Genomic DNA, 17,362 nt, shown 5'->3' with positions numbered 1-17,362 from the left:
AAATCTGTGGGAAATATTAAAAAAATGTGACAGCCCCACGCTCCTAATGATGTGAAGCCATTGATGCGCCGAACAGGCACGAGTTGGACTACTTGTACAATGCTTATACTATGGTCCAGAACAGGCGCATGGCGAACAATGTAAATCAGCCTTAAATTGAAGAAAAAAGTGGGTATATCGGAAAATATTTCGACAAATCAACACATGCTACTTAAACAAATTAAAATTGTTTAGCCTTTCCTGGTTGGTCAATGCCATCTTTAAATGTTGTAGCTCAATCATTCATTGTAAAGCTAACAGGCGCTTGTCCCCAATTACTGAAAATAAAAATCGTTATCAACGATAAAAAAATAAACTTAAAAACTAGTCTTTTCTTAGTGCTATTAAAAGAATAAATATAAATTGATAGCAAAAAGTGAATCTTATTAACTTAATAGTGACGTCATTACATTCAAAATATGGAAGAAAATTTATTCGCAACAAAAAACGTAAGTGTTTTTTTAATCAAATTTAAATAACACTGTTGGAGGCGTCGTAAAACTACATAGGTATTTTCTAAATTCAGGTTGCATTTTGAACCACATTCCGGGTAGATACCGTACTTTATTAATATACTGTTTTGTAGATTTCTCCTAAACATGTACACCGTTAATCTTGTGTACTATATGCATATAAGGTAATTAAAAAAGACTACAAAGTTATTAAAAACATAAGGTATTTTGGCAACTGTAACAGCAGCACTTATTGTGTCATCGGTCGTGTGACAAATTTATAAAATCATGGGCAACGGAAACCCACCGTTATATTGCAACAAGAGGACATAAAAAAAGAAAAGAAAATTTAAATTTTTCTGTGTTTTCCACCTTCAGTAATCAAAATAAATTTGTTTTTTGCAGTCGAAGGTGGACAATCGCGGTGTGGATAGATTTGTATTACCCCGTCACGTATTGTCTGACATACGTATGCGACAACACTATTATAATTCTCTGGAGAAAGTGGACATTTGGGTAAGTCAAATAAAACTCTTAACTAATGAACTAAGGTCCTCCTCACACGACGATCTTTTAAATAATAAAGAAATACAATCTAACTGAATTAGTTCCTATATTAATAATAATAATTAGTATAAAAAAATCATTATCTTGTTAAGATAGATTTGATGTTTTTTAATAATATTTAAAACAATTTAATATTTTTGTTGCGTAATTTGTAATTTATTATTGTCGTATGTGCAATTAACTATTCAACCGCCAATCATTATGAACGAGAAAAAGTATTCACTTTTTTTTAACAAATTCAAATTATACCTAGTTGGTAAATGTTACTACAATTTAAGTGAATAATTTAATGACGAAATACAATAATATTGTAACAAATTTTTATAATAAAATTAATAAATAAATCTTTAATTATATATTTATATTATTATAATATATTCATGTTATTGTAATTTAATTTAATTGGAATTTTCTCAGTGACATACTTCTTATTATACTAATGTTAATAGTGAACAACTAAAGTGACTAGTCTAAGCCTTGGCCTGTCTCTGCCTCTGCTCTTATTGTTATCCCTAAGACAGAGCTCATATGTATAACATTATTTTAATTTTAAGACCTTATGTACCACATGAAGACAATAAATATATTAATTATTGTATTTTAACTGTTTTGCACATTGGACTTTATAGTATAAAGTTGAGGGTGCTATTGGCTGTGCCTTCTGTACAGAAGTATATAGCACTACTACGATACTAATCATTATAGGGCTTCCTGTATGGACCATTTTTAAGAATAGCTTGTCTCTGAAGTAAGTGAAGAAACTTTGGTTGAAAATAAAATTTTATTTAATTTCTCTTTATTGGGGAAAGACAAACAATTAACTGCCTCCGTGGCCGAACGGTTACCATGCCTGTCACGCAGAGATTCCAGGTTCGATTCCCGGACCGGGAGAAATATTTGTATGGCCTCCAGTTATTTTTCTCGTGAGTTTGGGTGTGATTTGTGGTTGTCTATATTGGTGTGTCCATGGCACCCGCGACCTAGGAATTTCCTAGTACGGGGCTATATTGAGTATGTGCGGTAAAAAAATAAAAAATTGTACAATGTTAGTTATACATAAAAGAATACCCGTATAGCTAATTATATCAGCCATACCATCCACAGATTACTACAAAAGACTGATCCACCACCAACTGTAAATCCGAACTGATTCATTCTATATTTTGTAATTCTCAATGGATCCCATCATTGTTTTTGTAAGGTAACCGGGACCGGGACTGACACAGCGTTATCAGTGGCGTTGTACAGGTCCTCGCGTGTGCAGGTGTAGGGGCACGCAGGACAAGACAAAAGATGTGCCGTAGTCTGATGAGAGACAGCACAAACACATGCGCTCTCAGAGCTATAACCCCACCTGTGCATTCTCTCATTGCTTCGGCCGACTTCGGTCCGCAGTCTAATTAGAGACTTCCAAGTGTGCCAAGGTAGATTACGCCCAGGAGGGAGGTGCTCCGACAGCGGAATGAGTGATGCCGTGGGGTTTCTCTCCTTCCAGCAATTTATACGGACTTGATTACTTTCCCCTTCCAGAGGGAATACTTCTTTAATGAAACTATGCCGACTCTTTAACCTCTGGATTACCGGCACGTGATAGTGTACGGGATGCCGCGGGTCAGTTTCTTTTTTTAAACGCTCCACGTCTCTGCGGACGTCCGGAGGGGCAACAAAAGGGAGGGGCAGGGGTTGGTTTCAGACAGCCCGTAATAATTCGGCATGTATTGTGTCATTTAGTGCTGTGTCCACCAGGTGCGTGTGTGCTGAACGGCTCCAAACTGGGCTAGCGTATTCACCTACGGAAAAGAAAAGGGCTAGTCCGGTATTGAGCATCAAAAATGTTATATGCGTATAACTATCACAGACCATCAATTTTTTTGGGACAAGTTATTAATATTGACATATTGCATATCACAATTTTAAAAAAACAGTCTTATTTAAAATGTAAATTTTTCTTTGAACCTGTCAATTGAATAATTTTCACCGCGTGTTATTTTTTGCTCGATTGTATTTTGGTATTTTTTTAAGAAATAACAAAAGTTTAAGGCCGTTAAAGAATAGAATAGAATCGTTTATTTCATATAATCAATGTCACAATATTACAATTAAAAATACAATATCAAGGGATAATATGATAGTCACTAAAGCAAACAATAATAATGGATGTAAAATAAATTAGTATAACTACTGCCTGTTTAAATATAACGATGTTAAAACTTTCTTTTAAAACAAAATTATAATTGTTTCAAAAGAAACTCATCGACACTGTAGAATTCATTATCCAATTAAAGGAGTTTTAGTCGGGTATTAAACGTTTCACCGTTTGTGACACTTTTCTGTGGGTAGATGTTCGTAGAATCGGGGACCTATTACCCACGGATTTCTCGCAAGTTCGGTATGATGGGCAACGGATTTTAGTTTTTCCGCCTTTCGCGGCCTCCACGCGTATGTCGCGTCGCTCTTCTGTGCTCAAGTTTACGTCAAGTGTACGCATAAACTATTATATCATAGATGTATTGTGAGTACGTCATCATTATATGGTATTTTTTCAAAAGGTTTCTGCAGTACTGAACCTTTTTTTTATACCTACCATAGTTCTTAGTGCACGTTTTTGAAGAATAAAAACTCTATTCGACTCAGTTGAGTTACCCCACAGTGCGATGTCGTATGACGTCAATGAATAGGAATATGCAAAGTACGTCTGCCTTAATACCACATTGGACACTAGAGGTCGCAGTTTACTAAGTGCATAAGTAGCACTTTTTCCCAGTTTTCCAGTTTAAATTTTGTGTCTAACGTGAAACCCAAGAATTTACAAGTGTTGCAAAAATTGTAATTGGTGGTAATTGGTCATATTTTAGAATTTCTTCCCGAGAACATAAGGTTCGACTTCGATATTTTAAGAATAAGTCCATTCGAAGAGAACCACTCACGCAGTTGCTTGTACATGTAGGCTATTATAGTTTTAAGAAAATAGGACGATATTGACAGCCTCCGTGGTCGAGGGGCAAGCACACCGGTTTTCATGGTGTCGCCATGGTGGTCACTCACATATATATAGCAATGCAGTACACAAAAGTACTATAATAGAGGGCTATAGCTCAGATGCAGTGCGAGAGGTACTTTTAATAATATAAAACCGGGATTAACTTCAAACATTTGGTTTATTTTACCATTCTTTACATAATTTCACTTTGGGTTACAAATCAATCTTAATTAATAATAAATGTCAAGCTCTTCTATTCTTATTTCATTTCTTCGAAAGCATTCTAAATACAAACTATAATCATTACCTATGTTCAGCCAGCAATTCTACTCAAAGAGTACAGCCTAGTCTACAGTACCTACATACACATAATTCTTCCAGAATTAATAGCTTTGTTTATAATACCAAATGATGCAAACATCTTATTAGGGGCGTTGCCACTGCGCTCGTCACCCTGATACATAAGTTCACAAGTCCCATGTGCATGTAATTTCTCCAGCACCCTTCCCTTCCATAACAGAACGCAGTAATGTTCACATTACTATTTGCTGCATATTCTCCCTAATTATTCGCGTTAATACACCTTCATATTTCTTTTTTTTTCCAGGATATAAAGCATCAGCAACAAAAGAAATACAAGAACTACCTTACGACGAAGTTAGGTTTAAAACAGCAATTGAAATTTCCCAAAGACGAAGTGAGCGAGCAGCCATGGCCTTGCGTGCCAAGAAAACAATCATATTTATCGTCGGCTTATAATATTTTGGACCTGCCCCATTTGAGCTACGCTTTTTGTAAGTTTTTTTTATCTCTTATTTAAACTCAAATTCAAATTATTTATTTCGAATGTTGTACATCTATGTTGGTTAGTAATACAAACAAAAACTTACACACGAATGTTAGTAATAACAAATATTCACTCTATTTAGGGTACGTGTGAATTTTGGTCTAGTGTTCAAGGAATGAACCTTGGACCCAGCCAGCAATGATACTCAGGAGGCCGCTGCCGCTGCCACGGATTCTGTGCATCAAGGTGGCTATTCCTTTTTCACATGATGGCAGCGAACCCATTTATTTGTGCATACGCGAACATTCCCGAGGCACTGCAGAATCGGAGCAGCTGCAACAGCATCCTGAATATATTATTATACACAACTCGTAGGGAGCTGAGAGCTTTCTGGACGTAGTTAACCCTTAGGCTGAAGGTGTGAAAGGTCTGGCAGTAAGCTTTAAATAGCGATACCTTAACGTTACTAGTTAGTACACCTTTTTTTTTTGACGGGGGGAAATCTTTATGGATACCCCTGAGCCCAGGGAGACTCAGGGGTTATGTAGGGACTCTCCCTCCACACTGGAAGGCCTACCCCGCTAAAACCCCCCCGGGTTTCCCTCTCGCCGGTTGAGTCGGCGCCGTGGGATCAGTGAACATTCACCATGACGCCGCCCGGCCGCCCTAGCTTGCGCCAGGGCTCCCGCACCAACGGAGGGACGAGTCGGTTGTCCTCCGACCCGCCCCCCAGACGAGTGAGGCCGTGCAATGCAGGCTCCGGAGTCCCTGTCCAGAGCCCGCTGGTCTCACTAGGGGATCAGGCGAGCAGCGAACTGCCTTCGCCTTCTCCCCGTACGTCTACGCCGGAGCGGGTGCGCGTCCGCCGCGTCCTCGCGCACCCGCTCCGCGGCCTCCTTTTGCGACATAGTCTCTGTGCAAAAGGAGGCCACCGCCTCCCAGGACTCCTCGCTATCGAGCATGGCGGCAACCACGCTCGGCAACGAGAGGTCCTGCCCTATACTAGTTAGTATACCTAGCAAACCTACGTGCCGACATGTTGCCCCACACTGACAGCGCCCTCTTCTCTTTCAATATCTGTTTTATCTTCTAAGGACTCGGTGACCCAGTGCCCAAGGTACTTAAATTTAATGACTTTATTGAGAAGCGTGCCACACGGCTTAACTTCTAGAACGAAGTTATAGCATTTGCTGCCAGCTTTAAATACAGCAACTCGCTTTTAGTCGCGTTGTACCGAACGCCTTGGTCCACCGCTTAGAGTTCAAACTTTTCCACTGGCTTCCGGAGTGCGATTATTGACGGACTCAGCAATACCATGTCATCCGTGTAACTGACGTTGTTAACAATAGTGCTCTCAACTGAACATCCGATTCCAGTGTTACTGAGTTCGACATTAGACGGTTCATTTAACTAGGACTTTTTCACTTAGCGATAATGCCCCATCCCCAGCCCTATCGTTACAGTTAATTCTACTTAGATCTATTTTTAAATAAGTCGAGTATTAAATTATACGTTCCATTGCCCAGGATACAATTAGGTCTTGATATAGCGGGTGTGTAATGTAAATTATTATTGTATAATTATTATTCATATAACGCTCAATTGGCATAATTTTACTTTCTATAAACTTATTTAACATCATATAACGAACGTTTAATATAAACTTACACTCTATAATTTCATTTCTAATTACAATCACTAACTCTAACAGTAACTTTTAATAACAATCATAAGTTATAAACCACAGTTAACATAACGTCATTTTATCTAAATTTCATCTAGAAATAAGATTATTTCCGAAAAACGATATATTATATAACTATAATTTGGCCTGAAAACATGTTCGGAAACACAAACAAATTCGTTTCTGCTTTTCATGATCTAACCTAACCTACTGAATGGGAGCCGCAACCTTAATTGGACCTATGTAAAATAAAATCCGGTGTCTAACAATAATAATTTTTGTCGAAATGAAGATTCAGTATTGTAAACTATATTAAGGAAAACATCTCTCCCTCCACACTTCTGACTTTTACACTCCTAGTGTCGAATAGACAAGTACATACCATGGCCAGTCCGGTTTAAACTTATTATATATAAAAAGTGATGCTATACCACATAAAAATATATGAAATTAAATATTGTTATAAAGCTCACAAGTTTTATACAGTTTTTTTTTATAATATACTTTTTCTTCAGATCCAGAGATTCTCGACTGGGGTGCGGGCAATATCTTAGTAGCAGCTCTGGGCAAGACGTATCATATGTTCAGCTGGCAAAACCAAAGGGTGACAGGTCACGGTTTCTCCCGGTATATGATTAACTGCTGCAAGTTCAATCCGCAAGGGGATGTGTTGTTGGTAAGTATTTATGTAAAATAACCGCTGGTCTGCCACGCGGAGGTGCCGGGTTCGATTCCCGGGCCAAGAGAAATATTTGTATGGTCTTCATTTATTTCTCTCGTGAGTTTAAGTGTAATTTGTGGTTGTCCTGAAACATGAAACCTGCAAGGCAAAAAAGGTTCACAACCATCGGAAAACGTGTGAGTCCCTAACACGAATTGGGCCAGCGTGGCGGACTATGACCTACAATCCTCACCTGATAGATCCGTACCCAGAAGTGAGACGTATAAATAGGTTGATGATGACCTGATATCGCACTGCGTAAAATTCATCAATAAAACGGCCGTTAGAATATTGTAAGAAATAATAAAAACTTAACCTAAAATGAATTAAAGTTAGAGTCAGTAGTTCTGAACAAAACGTAAGGACTACTCAGAAATATGTAAATATTTTATCTCTTTTATTTTGGCAAGTAGGAAAAGGTTTAAACGTCTGTAATAAACTTTTTCTCAAACATGCTCGGAAATGTTTGCATTACTTTCAAAAAACGAACACGGAAAGTTTGTCATTTTGTGGGCCGTGCGACTTCTGCCCGGCCAAAGCCTACAAACTATGAAAACCATTACATAATGTCCTCTTCTCTAAGGCAAAAGAAAAATTCATACAGCCTACTGCCCAGTGTTCGTGATTGCGAGAATTAAAAATACCTACCTGTATTGCTTACTTTTTTTAAAAGAAAAGGCGGTAAAATAAACTAGAGTGCTTTGGTATTCTTTTCTGCTTTTTGGTCTTTTTTGTACTTTCGTCGAAAAAATAGTTTTAGTGAGCAGAGCGATAACGGAAGTATAGTAATTGATTCAGCTCCGATTTAAAACAAGAGGTAATATTAGTCATGGAAAACTTGTTGCTGGCTATGAACAAAGTAAGATACATGAAAACTTATGAAACTTTCATGCACTATAGTAGTCTGCTTCAGAAGTTTAGCAGACCACTATAGACTACTTATATGTGTCTGGAAAAATAACAACACATTCTTTTAGCAAATAGTCCTCACATGTCAAATATTATTTTTAATTTTTTTTTACTTTTTTATTGTACATCTTCCTCTCTTTGATCTTTTAGTATTTCTTCAAATTGTTTGAGAAAAACACTATACAAGCCTCGGCGGGAGCGGGGATTGCTTGACTCGTATTAATACAAGGCCTTGCTAGCTCTCGACCTTGTAACTCATACTCGTCCGGCAATCCCTTACTGCCCGGCCTCTGCAGTAATGTATTATAACTTACACATAAATTTTAATAATCTTTCACGAGACGTGAGTAATTCGTTTTTCATCGAAATACACTTTTAGAGTTAATACATTATTGTATTAACAGTGTGACATGTCAAGCGCGTTAGAACTGTCCGGAGGAAGTTCGAAATGTAATGTACTTTATGGGTTTTATTGGCATATTTATAACGATTGCTTTACTAACACAATAAGGGTATTTGTCCAAAAGAGAAGGCGTAATAAGCTTGATACTCAGATTAAGTTCATTTGCGGTAAGTGGAGGAAAGGAAGGGATAACTTTGTGGGATAGAAATTACTGAAGAATTAATGAATGGACGACATTACCCCCTTAAATCTTTCAAAGACTACCAACCCATACCTTCGCATTTCACTATAATATTACAAAGAGAATAATTTCGATCGAAAGATCCACACCACACCCGTCCGAACTGTCTGTCAGGATCGATCCCTTTGGGTCGATACAACCTGAAATTGCTTTTGTTGATTCGGCATAACAGTGAAAGTGTTGAATCTATTACTTTGGAAAAAATACGTAGTAAAATTGAAGATATGCACTGATTAGTATACGGTGTGAAAACATGATTCCTAAAAATGCACTATAGAAAAAAAACACAAACTTACCCCGAAATTTTACAAGTACACGGCTGTACCTATTCAATAAGTACTTTACACATGCCAATGGTCTTTTTTTATATCAACTGAAGTAAATAGAACACTTGTATTATATAACATACATTTTCCAAATGGCTGTAATTTCGAATTATAAAATTAATGTGGGAAAGACAAAGGTAATGGTTTTTGAAAGAGAGGAAGATATGACGATTTGCACGATATTGATTGAAGGAGAGAAAGTGGATCAAGTGAAAGAGTTTGTGTATTTGGGTTCTATGTTTACGTGTGATGGAAAATGTGAAAGAGACATTGAAAGAAGAGTGAACGCAGGAAATCAGGTGCATGGTGCCTTGCATACCTTCATAGACAGCCAGAAAGTGTCTAAAAAGGGCACGATTGACTGTGCATGGTGGGTGCTAGTTCCTACACTTATGTATGGTAGCGAATGTTGTGTTTGGCAGAAGAAGCATGAAAGTAGAATTAATGCAGTAGAAATGAGAGCTTTGAGGAGGATGGCTGGAGTGACTCGGATGGATAAATTACGGAACAGTGTGATAAGAGAGCGTTGCGGCGTGGAAGAAGATATAGTGACAAAGATAGAGAAAGGGATGCTTAGATTGTTCGGACATGTAGAGAGAATGAATGAAAGAAGAGTGACGAAACAGATTTATAAGGCGAGTGTGAGCGGGCAAGTTGGTATGGGCCGACCAAGGAGAACTTATCCTTATAGAAGGGCCAGGTCAAGAGTACCCTTAACCGATGAGCGTGTATGAAAGCATTGATGCGTGTTGATGAGGCGAAAGATGTGTGTCAGGACCGTAGCAGGTGGAAGACTGTTGTCTCTGCCTACCCCGATGGGCGTGAAGTATATGTATGTATGTATGTATGTAGTTTCGTTTGTAAAAAAATAAATTCTGAAATAAAGGCTCGACGCAACTAAACCGGTTCAATACGGGAAAGATCGTAATTCGAGCTGAGATATTGTCGATTCTTAAAATAGATTTGCTTTCAGATAGGAACAAATGCTAACTTCATGGAGCTACACGACAAAACATGGGTCAAGCGCTCTCCAGAGGCCTACTGTAAGTGTAAAGTGCGCCACTTCATCTGTGCCATCACCAGCATCGATTGGAGTCCTACCGGCAACTCTTTCGTTGCGTTAGTATCTCCTATTATTACACAAATTACTGCCGTGCTTACGACAACAATAGTAAACCTTCGTTCACACGGCATTGTCCTGCACGTTTTTTAACGTATTCGATTATATAAACGGTTAGACAGCGAGGTGTTCACACTATATATAGTTCACACGATATCAGTAGAATCTTTGTCTTGCAGAAACGTGCAGTTAGGGCAATTTACAATCTGGGCCCCAAAATATCTTTGAGAGATAAGTTTAAGGAAATTAACATTCTTACACTAGCCTCACAGTACATTTATGAAAATGTAATTTATGTTAAAAGGAATAGTAATTTATTTATGGAAAATAGTGACAGACATAACATTTATACGAGGAATAGAAATAAACTAGCTTTTCTTGATAGTCGTCTTCACAAAGTCAAAAAATCATTTAAGGGGCAATGTATACGCTTTTATAACAATATTCCGGTTGATATACAAAATTTGCCTTTCACGAGGTTTGAAAACTATAGTGAAACAAAAACTTTATACTAAAGGTTATTATACAACTTCTCCGTACTTGGATGACAAAAATCCGTGGTAGTAACCCGTTTAGCTCATGGAGGTAGTCTCGATCTCTGATATTTCAAATAAAAAAAAATATTGTAAATGTTATTTACAAAGAGCAACCCCTAGAGTTTCTTGCTCATTCTTCTCAGGGGAATCTGCCTTACGAATGAGCGGTAGAGTTTAACCATTGTGACGATTTCAAGTGTAATAATGCTTACCTATGAAATAAAGATTATTTTGAATTTGAATTTGAAATTTGATATATTTTCATGCGTTTTAAAGACATCTGTAATGGATCCACGGTTTGTTGCACTTTTATTATTAGCATAGAAGACGCCAACGGCTTTGCCGCCAGAGAAACAGAAGGTATTGGGTTCATCTAAAGAATCAGGAAGCAGTGCGTACAAGCACATTAAAAAAATTGTACGAAAATCTGAGAAATGATGAAAAAAAACGGTCTTTTGAAAATAAATGTTATTATTATTATAGATACTTGAATACTAGACGACGACGCCGCCGCTTGTTCGGTGACTATTCGATAAAAAAGGTATGATTTCGTGCCGTGTGAAAGGGATGCATTAATACTATACGCCACTGCACACCGAATACGTTAAAGTTCCTACGATTTGCTTGACAAGTCCGTTGCGTATTCAATAAACGTATAGAGAGCTGTGTGCGTTTTTTTACAAGAGAAACACCGTGTGAACGGTTCTATATCTAATGTATGAGCCACTGTTTATTCGGTAAGATTTATACTGCAGTACAATGCCGTGTGAACAGGGAGTTAGGGCGCGTTTATTTAACACGAATTATTTTATTTATTTATTTAGCAAAGAATTATTTTATTTAGCAAAATACGCTCTATTTGTTTAGCATTTACGTTTTAAATTAAATGAGCCAAAATAAATATCTACTTCACGCCATTACAGGCATAGTACAGAGTCAAGAGCACGTCAACCTTGACACTAAAAGCTCAAATTAAACTCTATGCCGCTTGTAATAAGAACGGTCCAAAGTCCAAAGTGTCAAGCTTGATATGCTCTTGACTGTAACCTCAGTATTGGTTGAATTTAAATTTGAAGAAAATATTCCACCTCTAAGGGTGGCAAACTAGGCGACGAGTCAGATTTCGCGCATTTTCCGGCAACCGATTTCAGTAAAACTTAGCGAACGCGTTGGAATTACATCTATTCCATTAACTTTTGAGGTTTTCTACCAAAAGGTCAAGAATGTTAAGTGTTTAATCTTGTGTTTTACTATAATATCTTTATTTTCGATTCTTTGTGCCATCTATTCCTAAGAATTTAAGTTGGTAGGTTATGATCAACGAATTATGAGATTTTTTAATATTTAAAATCATGCCTAATGTAAGAAAACACATACTTATTTTCAATTATTTCAGTATTTTTAGTGTATGGAGCCAAGATTCAAACAAACGGATTTCAAATCATTTATTTATATGTTCTACCGTTCTACTTCGTTTTTATTTCACCTACCCATTTTTTATTATCGGTACCTAACCTAAGTAAGGACCTAAAAGGTTTTATGAATGTATTTTTTTATTGTCGTAGTAAGTAAACTAATACAATCATTAGATAATACAAATTATTGGGTCAAAATGCCACATAACCACTTCAATAACCTGGGAGCCTACCATAACCTTTCCAATCTTATTTCAATGTAAGCTTAAACTAAGCTATGACGAACCTGTCAACCAAGTAATGTATTATTGCTAAAGTGATTGAAAGAACGAATGATTTCCCAATATTGTCTATTCCTTAATAAATATAGGAAAGTGACAACACTATGTGGACTATATAATGCCTTCCAGATTCGCTCTGGACCTTTTGGAGGGAAAAGTGTCGTTTTCATTTTGACTTTCAATTATTTTGTGAAATCTAGTTTAAAATGGAATAGGATAGTGCTATTGTGCCTTAATCGAAGAATAAAACGCGAAATTATACGAATCTCGAACTCAAATACCCGTATCGGCCCGTTTTAAGGAATCCCGAGTCAATCCAACCACGCCGCCTCAAATTGCCTATCCTCTTTGTGGCGGCCATATTTACAGAAACATAATTAAACTTCATGTTTAGGCTGATGGCTTTGCCAAAGCCTTAATAAATTAAAAAAATATATATATAATGCCTTCTCTTTTTTTTTTGATGTTCCAAATCATCTTATCGTAGTATAATGTTTAAGTACTTAATGTTATTTACATTCAGAGAATTTTTACTTTTAAGAAAAGTATGTAATAATAAAATCTATTAAAATTACGTTGTTTTCAATAATTATTCCGCATTTTCATAAAGAAAAATAAATAAAACAAGCTGATAGTCACGTTGTGAGTTCGGAACTATATAGTCAACTGTCAACTGTTAGTTTCGTCAAGGAGCATATAGATGGCGCTGTTATACTTTTACGAAATAAACATCGCATATTTTCATTTAACGAAAAATTATTTACTATGAGCTATTAAATAAAAAAACAAACAAATTATTGAAGAAATGTATGTAAATATATAAGTTCAACTTAACTTTTATTAATTACAAATTAATATTAACACAAAAAAACAGAAAATAATATTGTTTCCATTGCATCCATAACTATTATAAGATTGCTAAATTTGACTTAAGAGCAATATTACTTTAATGTTAAAGTCGCGTCATAGTACGAACTGAGTGAATGAATAGTCACAAAGCTGCCAATAAAACATCATAGTTTCAACATTACAATAAGCTTACTTTAAGCGCGTTATGGTACGAAAAGTCAATGTAAGGTTAAAGTAATATTGTTTTAAGAAGTTGTGGTAGGCCCTCTGGTCTCAAACTAGAGAAATCCTTGCACTGTGAGTAAATAATTTTACTTGGAGGCTCGACCCAAAACTCCCAGACCAGAGCAAATTTAGTAAAGTTCATTTCGAAAATTAGCCCAACCGGGAATCGAACCGTCGATCTATAATTGAGAGCAACGGTTCTCCCATCGCTTTACTAAATAAATAATTGTATACTTCGTTTCAACCCATTTTAAACAAAAAGTAAACAAACAAGTCACTGGCCCGATCATATACGATTTAGTGATGGCCAATTGTAATGCCAATTACAAATCGATTAATTAATTGAATAAATCTATTTGTTCAATTGAGTCCTACTATGGGTTTTCCTTACATAACCTGTAAGTTATATGCATATGTACATATCTCTATCTATCATCTTAATTTTAAATCCTCCTTCAAATCCTTACACTTAGATACTCGTTCTATTTCTATTGAAATATTCGATTTACTAGTCGATTACAAAAGCTTTAATTAAATGAACCGAATGGTTTTTTTTCGTTCAACACCATGGAACGAAAGATAAGTAGTTGTATAGTTAAAAAATAACCTCACTTTTGGCCTACCATTTTTCAAATACGATTTTACGTTGCAATTCAAATGAATATTGTTGGGAAAAGTTACGAGAAATATGTCAAGTCGAAATCTTCGAAATATACATGAAAGTGTTACTTATACGATTTATTGAATGATTGCTTTGGAATTTTAACCAAACAGTTCAGTTTACTTTTTGTTCAAAATGTAAACAAACTTTCATTAATTTCCAGTAGATCCAATAGAACTCACCATCTGGAAAATCTTAACTTAACAGAGGCTGTTCACGAGGGGCAGTAAGTGCATTTGACCAATTTGGGTTCCACTGCAGCCGCTGGAACGGCAAAGGCCGGTCGGTCATCATGGCGGTGAGGGTGTCTCCTGACGCTCGTTACGTTGCCGTGGCGTCCATGAACTCCTCCGTTGTGCATATACTATTGTGGCCGTCTTTGAAGTACTATTCCAATTTGGACGTCAATTGGTTTGTCAAAGTAAGTTTTTGGCTTTTCAGGTCAGTTTCTTTGAGCAGGTTTTAATAATAATAATAATTGTTATTTTCCTTTACAAAACATTGTTATACAAAAATGTTTTGTTTCAGAAGTTGCCAAGTTGAATCCAAAAAATATCTATATCAATAAATGTAGAATGACCTTGCAGAATGCTCATTCAATTCAGTTATTTTCAAACAGTTACTATCAAATAAGTTATACTCAAACTAATTAAAAGACAATGTTAAGTATGAAGCTTAGGCTGCAAGTATACGGCACCGCAGTCGCATCGGCGCCGAATCGCAATACTGTGTATACACATCAAAACTGCACCGCAGCTGTATCGCAGTCGCAATGCCGCTGTGCCATACCTTTTTCTAATATGGAAGAGATCGATTGGGAATTAATAAACTTAGTGCAAGAGAGGAACGAATTATGGGACATTCTCAGATATTCTACAAATTTATCTTCATACTTTCTTAACTCTTCATAAGGAACATGAAATTCATTCTTGTCTTCCCTATACGTTAAAATAGGGTGCACCCAAAATCGTCTTCTTCGTCATTTTGGTCCCGCCGAAGTTTGTAGATTAAATAGGAAAGTGTTACTTAACTTTTTCTGCTTAATATTGACATTGACATAATGGATACGAATAGAATAATATGAAAAACATACATCTGCACAGTCACGTCGACATTGCTATACTCTTAGAATAATAACGCATAGAATGATAGTTTCATATCAAACGAACTGTCACAAGTGAGGCAAAAATCAAGTTCATGTGGGCTAGTTTTAGTAGTAGGTAATTTTCGGTTTTAGTGAATATTTATATAAAAATACAAGTTGAAACGCGTTACTTCCTTGTGGAATGTGATGGTAGTATCTATTTTATGTTTGTCTGACGTATTTTTACACTCATTTACCCACATTTCGTCATTTTTAGCTAAAATTCTTGATCTGTTCGCGGTGCAAGTTGACCTTGAGCACTGAAGGCCCGCCCCCTCGTGTAGGCCCTTTGGGCGCGCTTCAATTTGCCTCACTTAGCGTGTGCGGACTAGGTTTCTATGCGTTATTATTCTAAGGCTATACTACAGCGTGATCGTTAAGTAACACTACGCGTTGAATGTAAAGTTACTATTCAACGCGGAAGCAATGCAGCGGCGGTGCGGTTGTGACGCTCCTGCGGTGCGGTTTTCATGTGTATACACTACACAGAATTGCGATCCGGCGGTGCAACTGCGGTGCCGTATAAATGAACCCTAAGTCTTATAATTTGGTCGAATATTACTTATTTGACAATAATTGTTTCGGACGAATGTCGGACGTAGAACGAGAGTACAGGGCCAGACACAATCATATTTAGTACTGTTGTTACTTACACCCTATGCATCAAGTACCTATTGCACCCTTGGTGCATGTAATAAGGCCTTAAATGCTTTACAGTACCGACACGCTGTGATGGCCGTTTTGACAGATTACATAGTGAGGTCAAATCTCAATTCATTATCGAAAAGAATATAATCAAATGCGAGTCGCATCTATAAGTTTTTAGCTTTATAACTAGTATTACAACAGGTAGCTGATTAAAAACTTTTAGTAAAAAGAAGATATGCTTTGTTTTGCATTGAGCTTTGACGCGAGTTTGCCGGAGGTGGAAGTTGTGCTGGCCAGCGATCCCATAAGTGACGATCGTATTAGATTTCATTTTTAAAAATTTCGTAAAACAAATGCCGAGTTGTGTCGTAAAATTATACATTCCATAAATTTTACTGCACGTCACTATTGACACCAATGTACAGCGATTAGCTCCTTCAACGTAGTTATGAATTAATACGAAACTTATGAGTGAACAAACGTCAAAACGGTCATCTTAGCGAGCCGGTACTTTAGGTTTAAAGTTCGACAAACGAAATTAGCTGATAACTTATTATTTGATTACATGTGGCTTTATTGTATCAAAGATACCATATATCGAAATGTTGACAAAATTGTACTTGTAATATGTCGATGTACAAACGATAGCCTAAGAAGATATCTGTAGGTAACCCTGCACGACAGAGCGCGAGAACTACTTTTCTCGCTTAGAGAACCCCGCGCTTGTCGCTCTAGCGCCTCATCGTGCTAGCCCTGCTGACCACCTAGCCAACCTTTTAGCTCTGAAAGCCTTCTTACGCAGTCAACTGAAAATTGAAAAAGAATCCCAGCATTTTGGTTAAAGTTTGTATTTACATATGTAAATACGTTTCTTCACACTGATTTACTCAGAACCAAATGGATGGGGGATCAGAAGCTCAACCACGAATTACGATACTACCTGACAACAATGGTCATATTATGACAACTAGCGTATCGAATTTTGACATTACTTTCATAATAAAACTGACGTGTGTATAGTACGTATGCTTCGTTGTCACGTAGTATTTCGTGGTAGACCTCCAGATAATTTAGTGCATCGACTGTGCAATACCATGTAGTGTAATTAAGGCATAAAACGGGTGTTTTATAATATATTTTCAGTCTATAGTCTGGCATCCCTGGCGCAGTGCGTTACTGGGAGTGGGCGTAGCAGTCCCCGACTTTCGGACAATGATCGTCTTGTGGGAAACCCCGTCGGGTAGACTGAGGCACACGAATCTCGGAAACTACTACGAATACAATTTAGACTGTATGCTGTTCAGCCACAGGACTGGAGAGATGGTGCTCAGTTTGTGGAACCCAGGTACCGGACTTTAGTGTTTCAACGATTGC

General features: G+C 37.0%; 1 protein-coding gene across 1 annotated transcript in view; it reads left to right on the top strand.

Annotated features, from left to right (window-relative positions):
- Nucleotides 1-317: 317 nt before the first annotated feature.
- LOC113240057 (protein cortex-like) overlaps nucleotides 318-17,362 on the top strand; it is a 21,490-nt gene continuing 4,445 nt past the window's right edge. Inside the window, exons 1-7 of the mRNA XM_026477265.1 lie at nucleotides 318-488; nucleotides 897-1,007; nucleotides 4,646-4,832; nucleotides 7,025-7,185; nucleotides 10,083-10,228; nucleotides 14,404-14,617; nucleotides 17,132-17,333. Coding sequence (XP_026333050.1) covers nucleotides 459-488; nucleotides 897-1,007; nucleotides 4,646-4,832; nucleotides 7,025-7,185; nucleotides 10,083-10,228; nucleotides 14,404-14,617; nucleotides 17,132-17,333 — 1,051 coding nt within the window. The 5' untranslated portion in view covers nucleotides 318-458. The remainder of the gene's footprint in view (nucleotides 489-896; nucleotides 1,008-4,645; nucleotides 4,833-7,024; nucleotides 7,186-10,082; nucleotides 10,229-14,403; nucleotides 14,618-17,131; nucleotides 17,334-17,362) is intronic.

The sequence above is a fragment of the Hyposmocoma kahamanoa genome, unplaced genomic scaffold (genome assembly GCF_003589595.1).
Source record: "Hyposmocoma kahamanoa isolate Upper Pololo Valley unplaced genomic scaffold, ASM358959v1 119, whole genome shotgun sequence".
NCBI classification, from domain to species: Eukaryota; Metazoa; Arthropoda; class Insecta; order Lepidoptera; family Cosmopterigidae; genus Hyposmocoma; species Hyposmocoma kahamanoa.
This window is presented reverse-complemented; position numbering and strand designations above follow the sequence as displayed.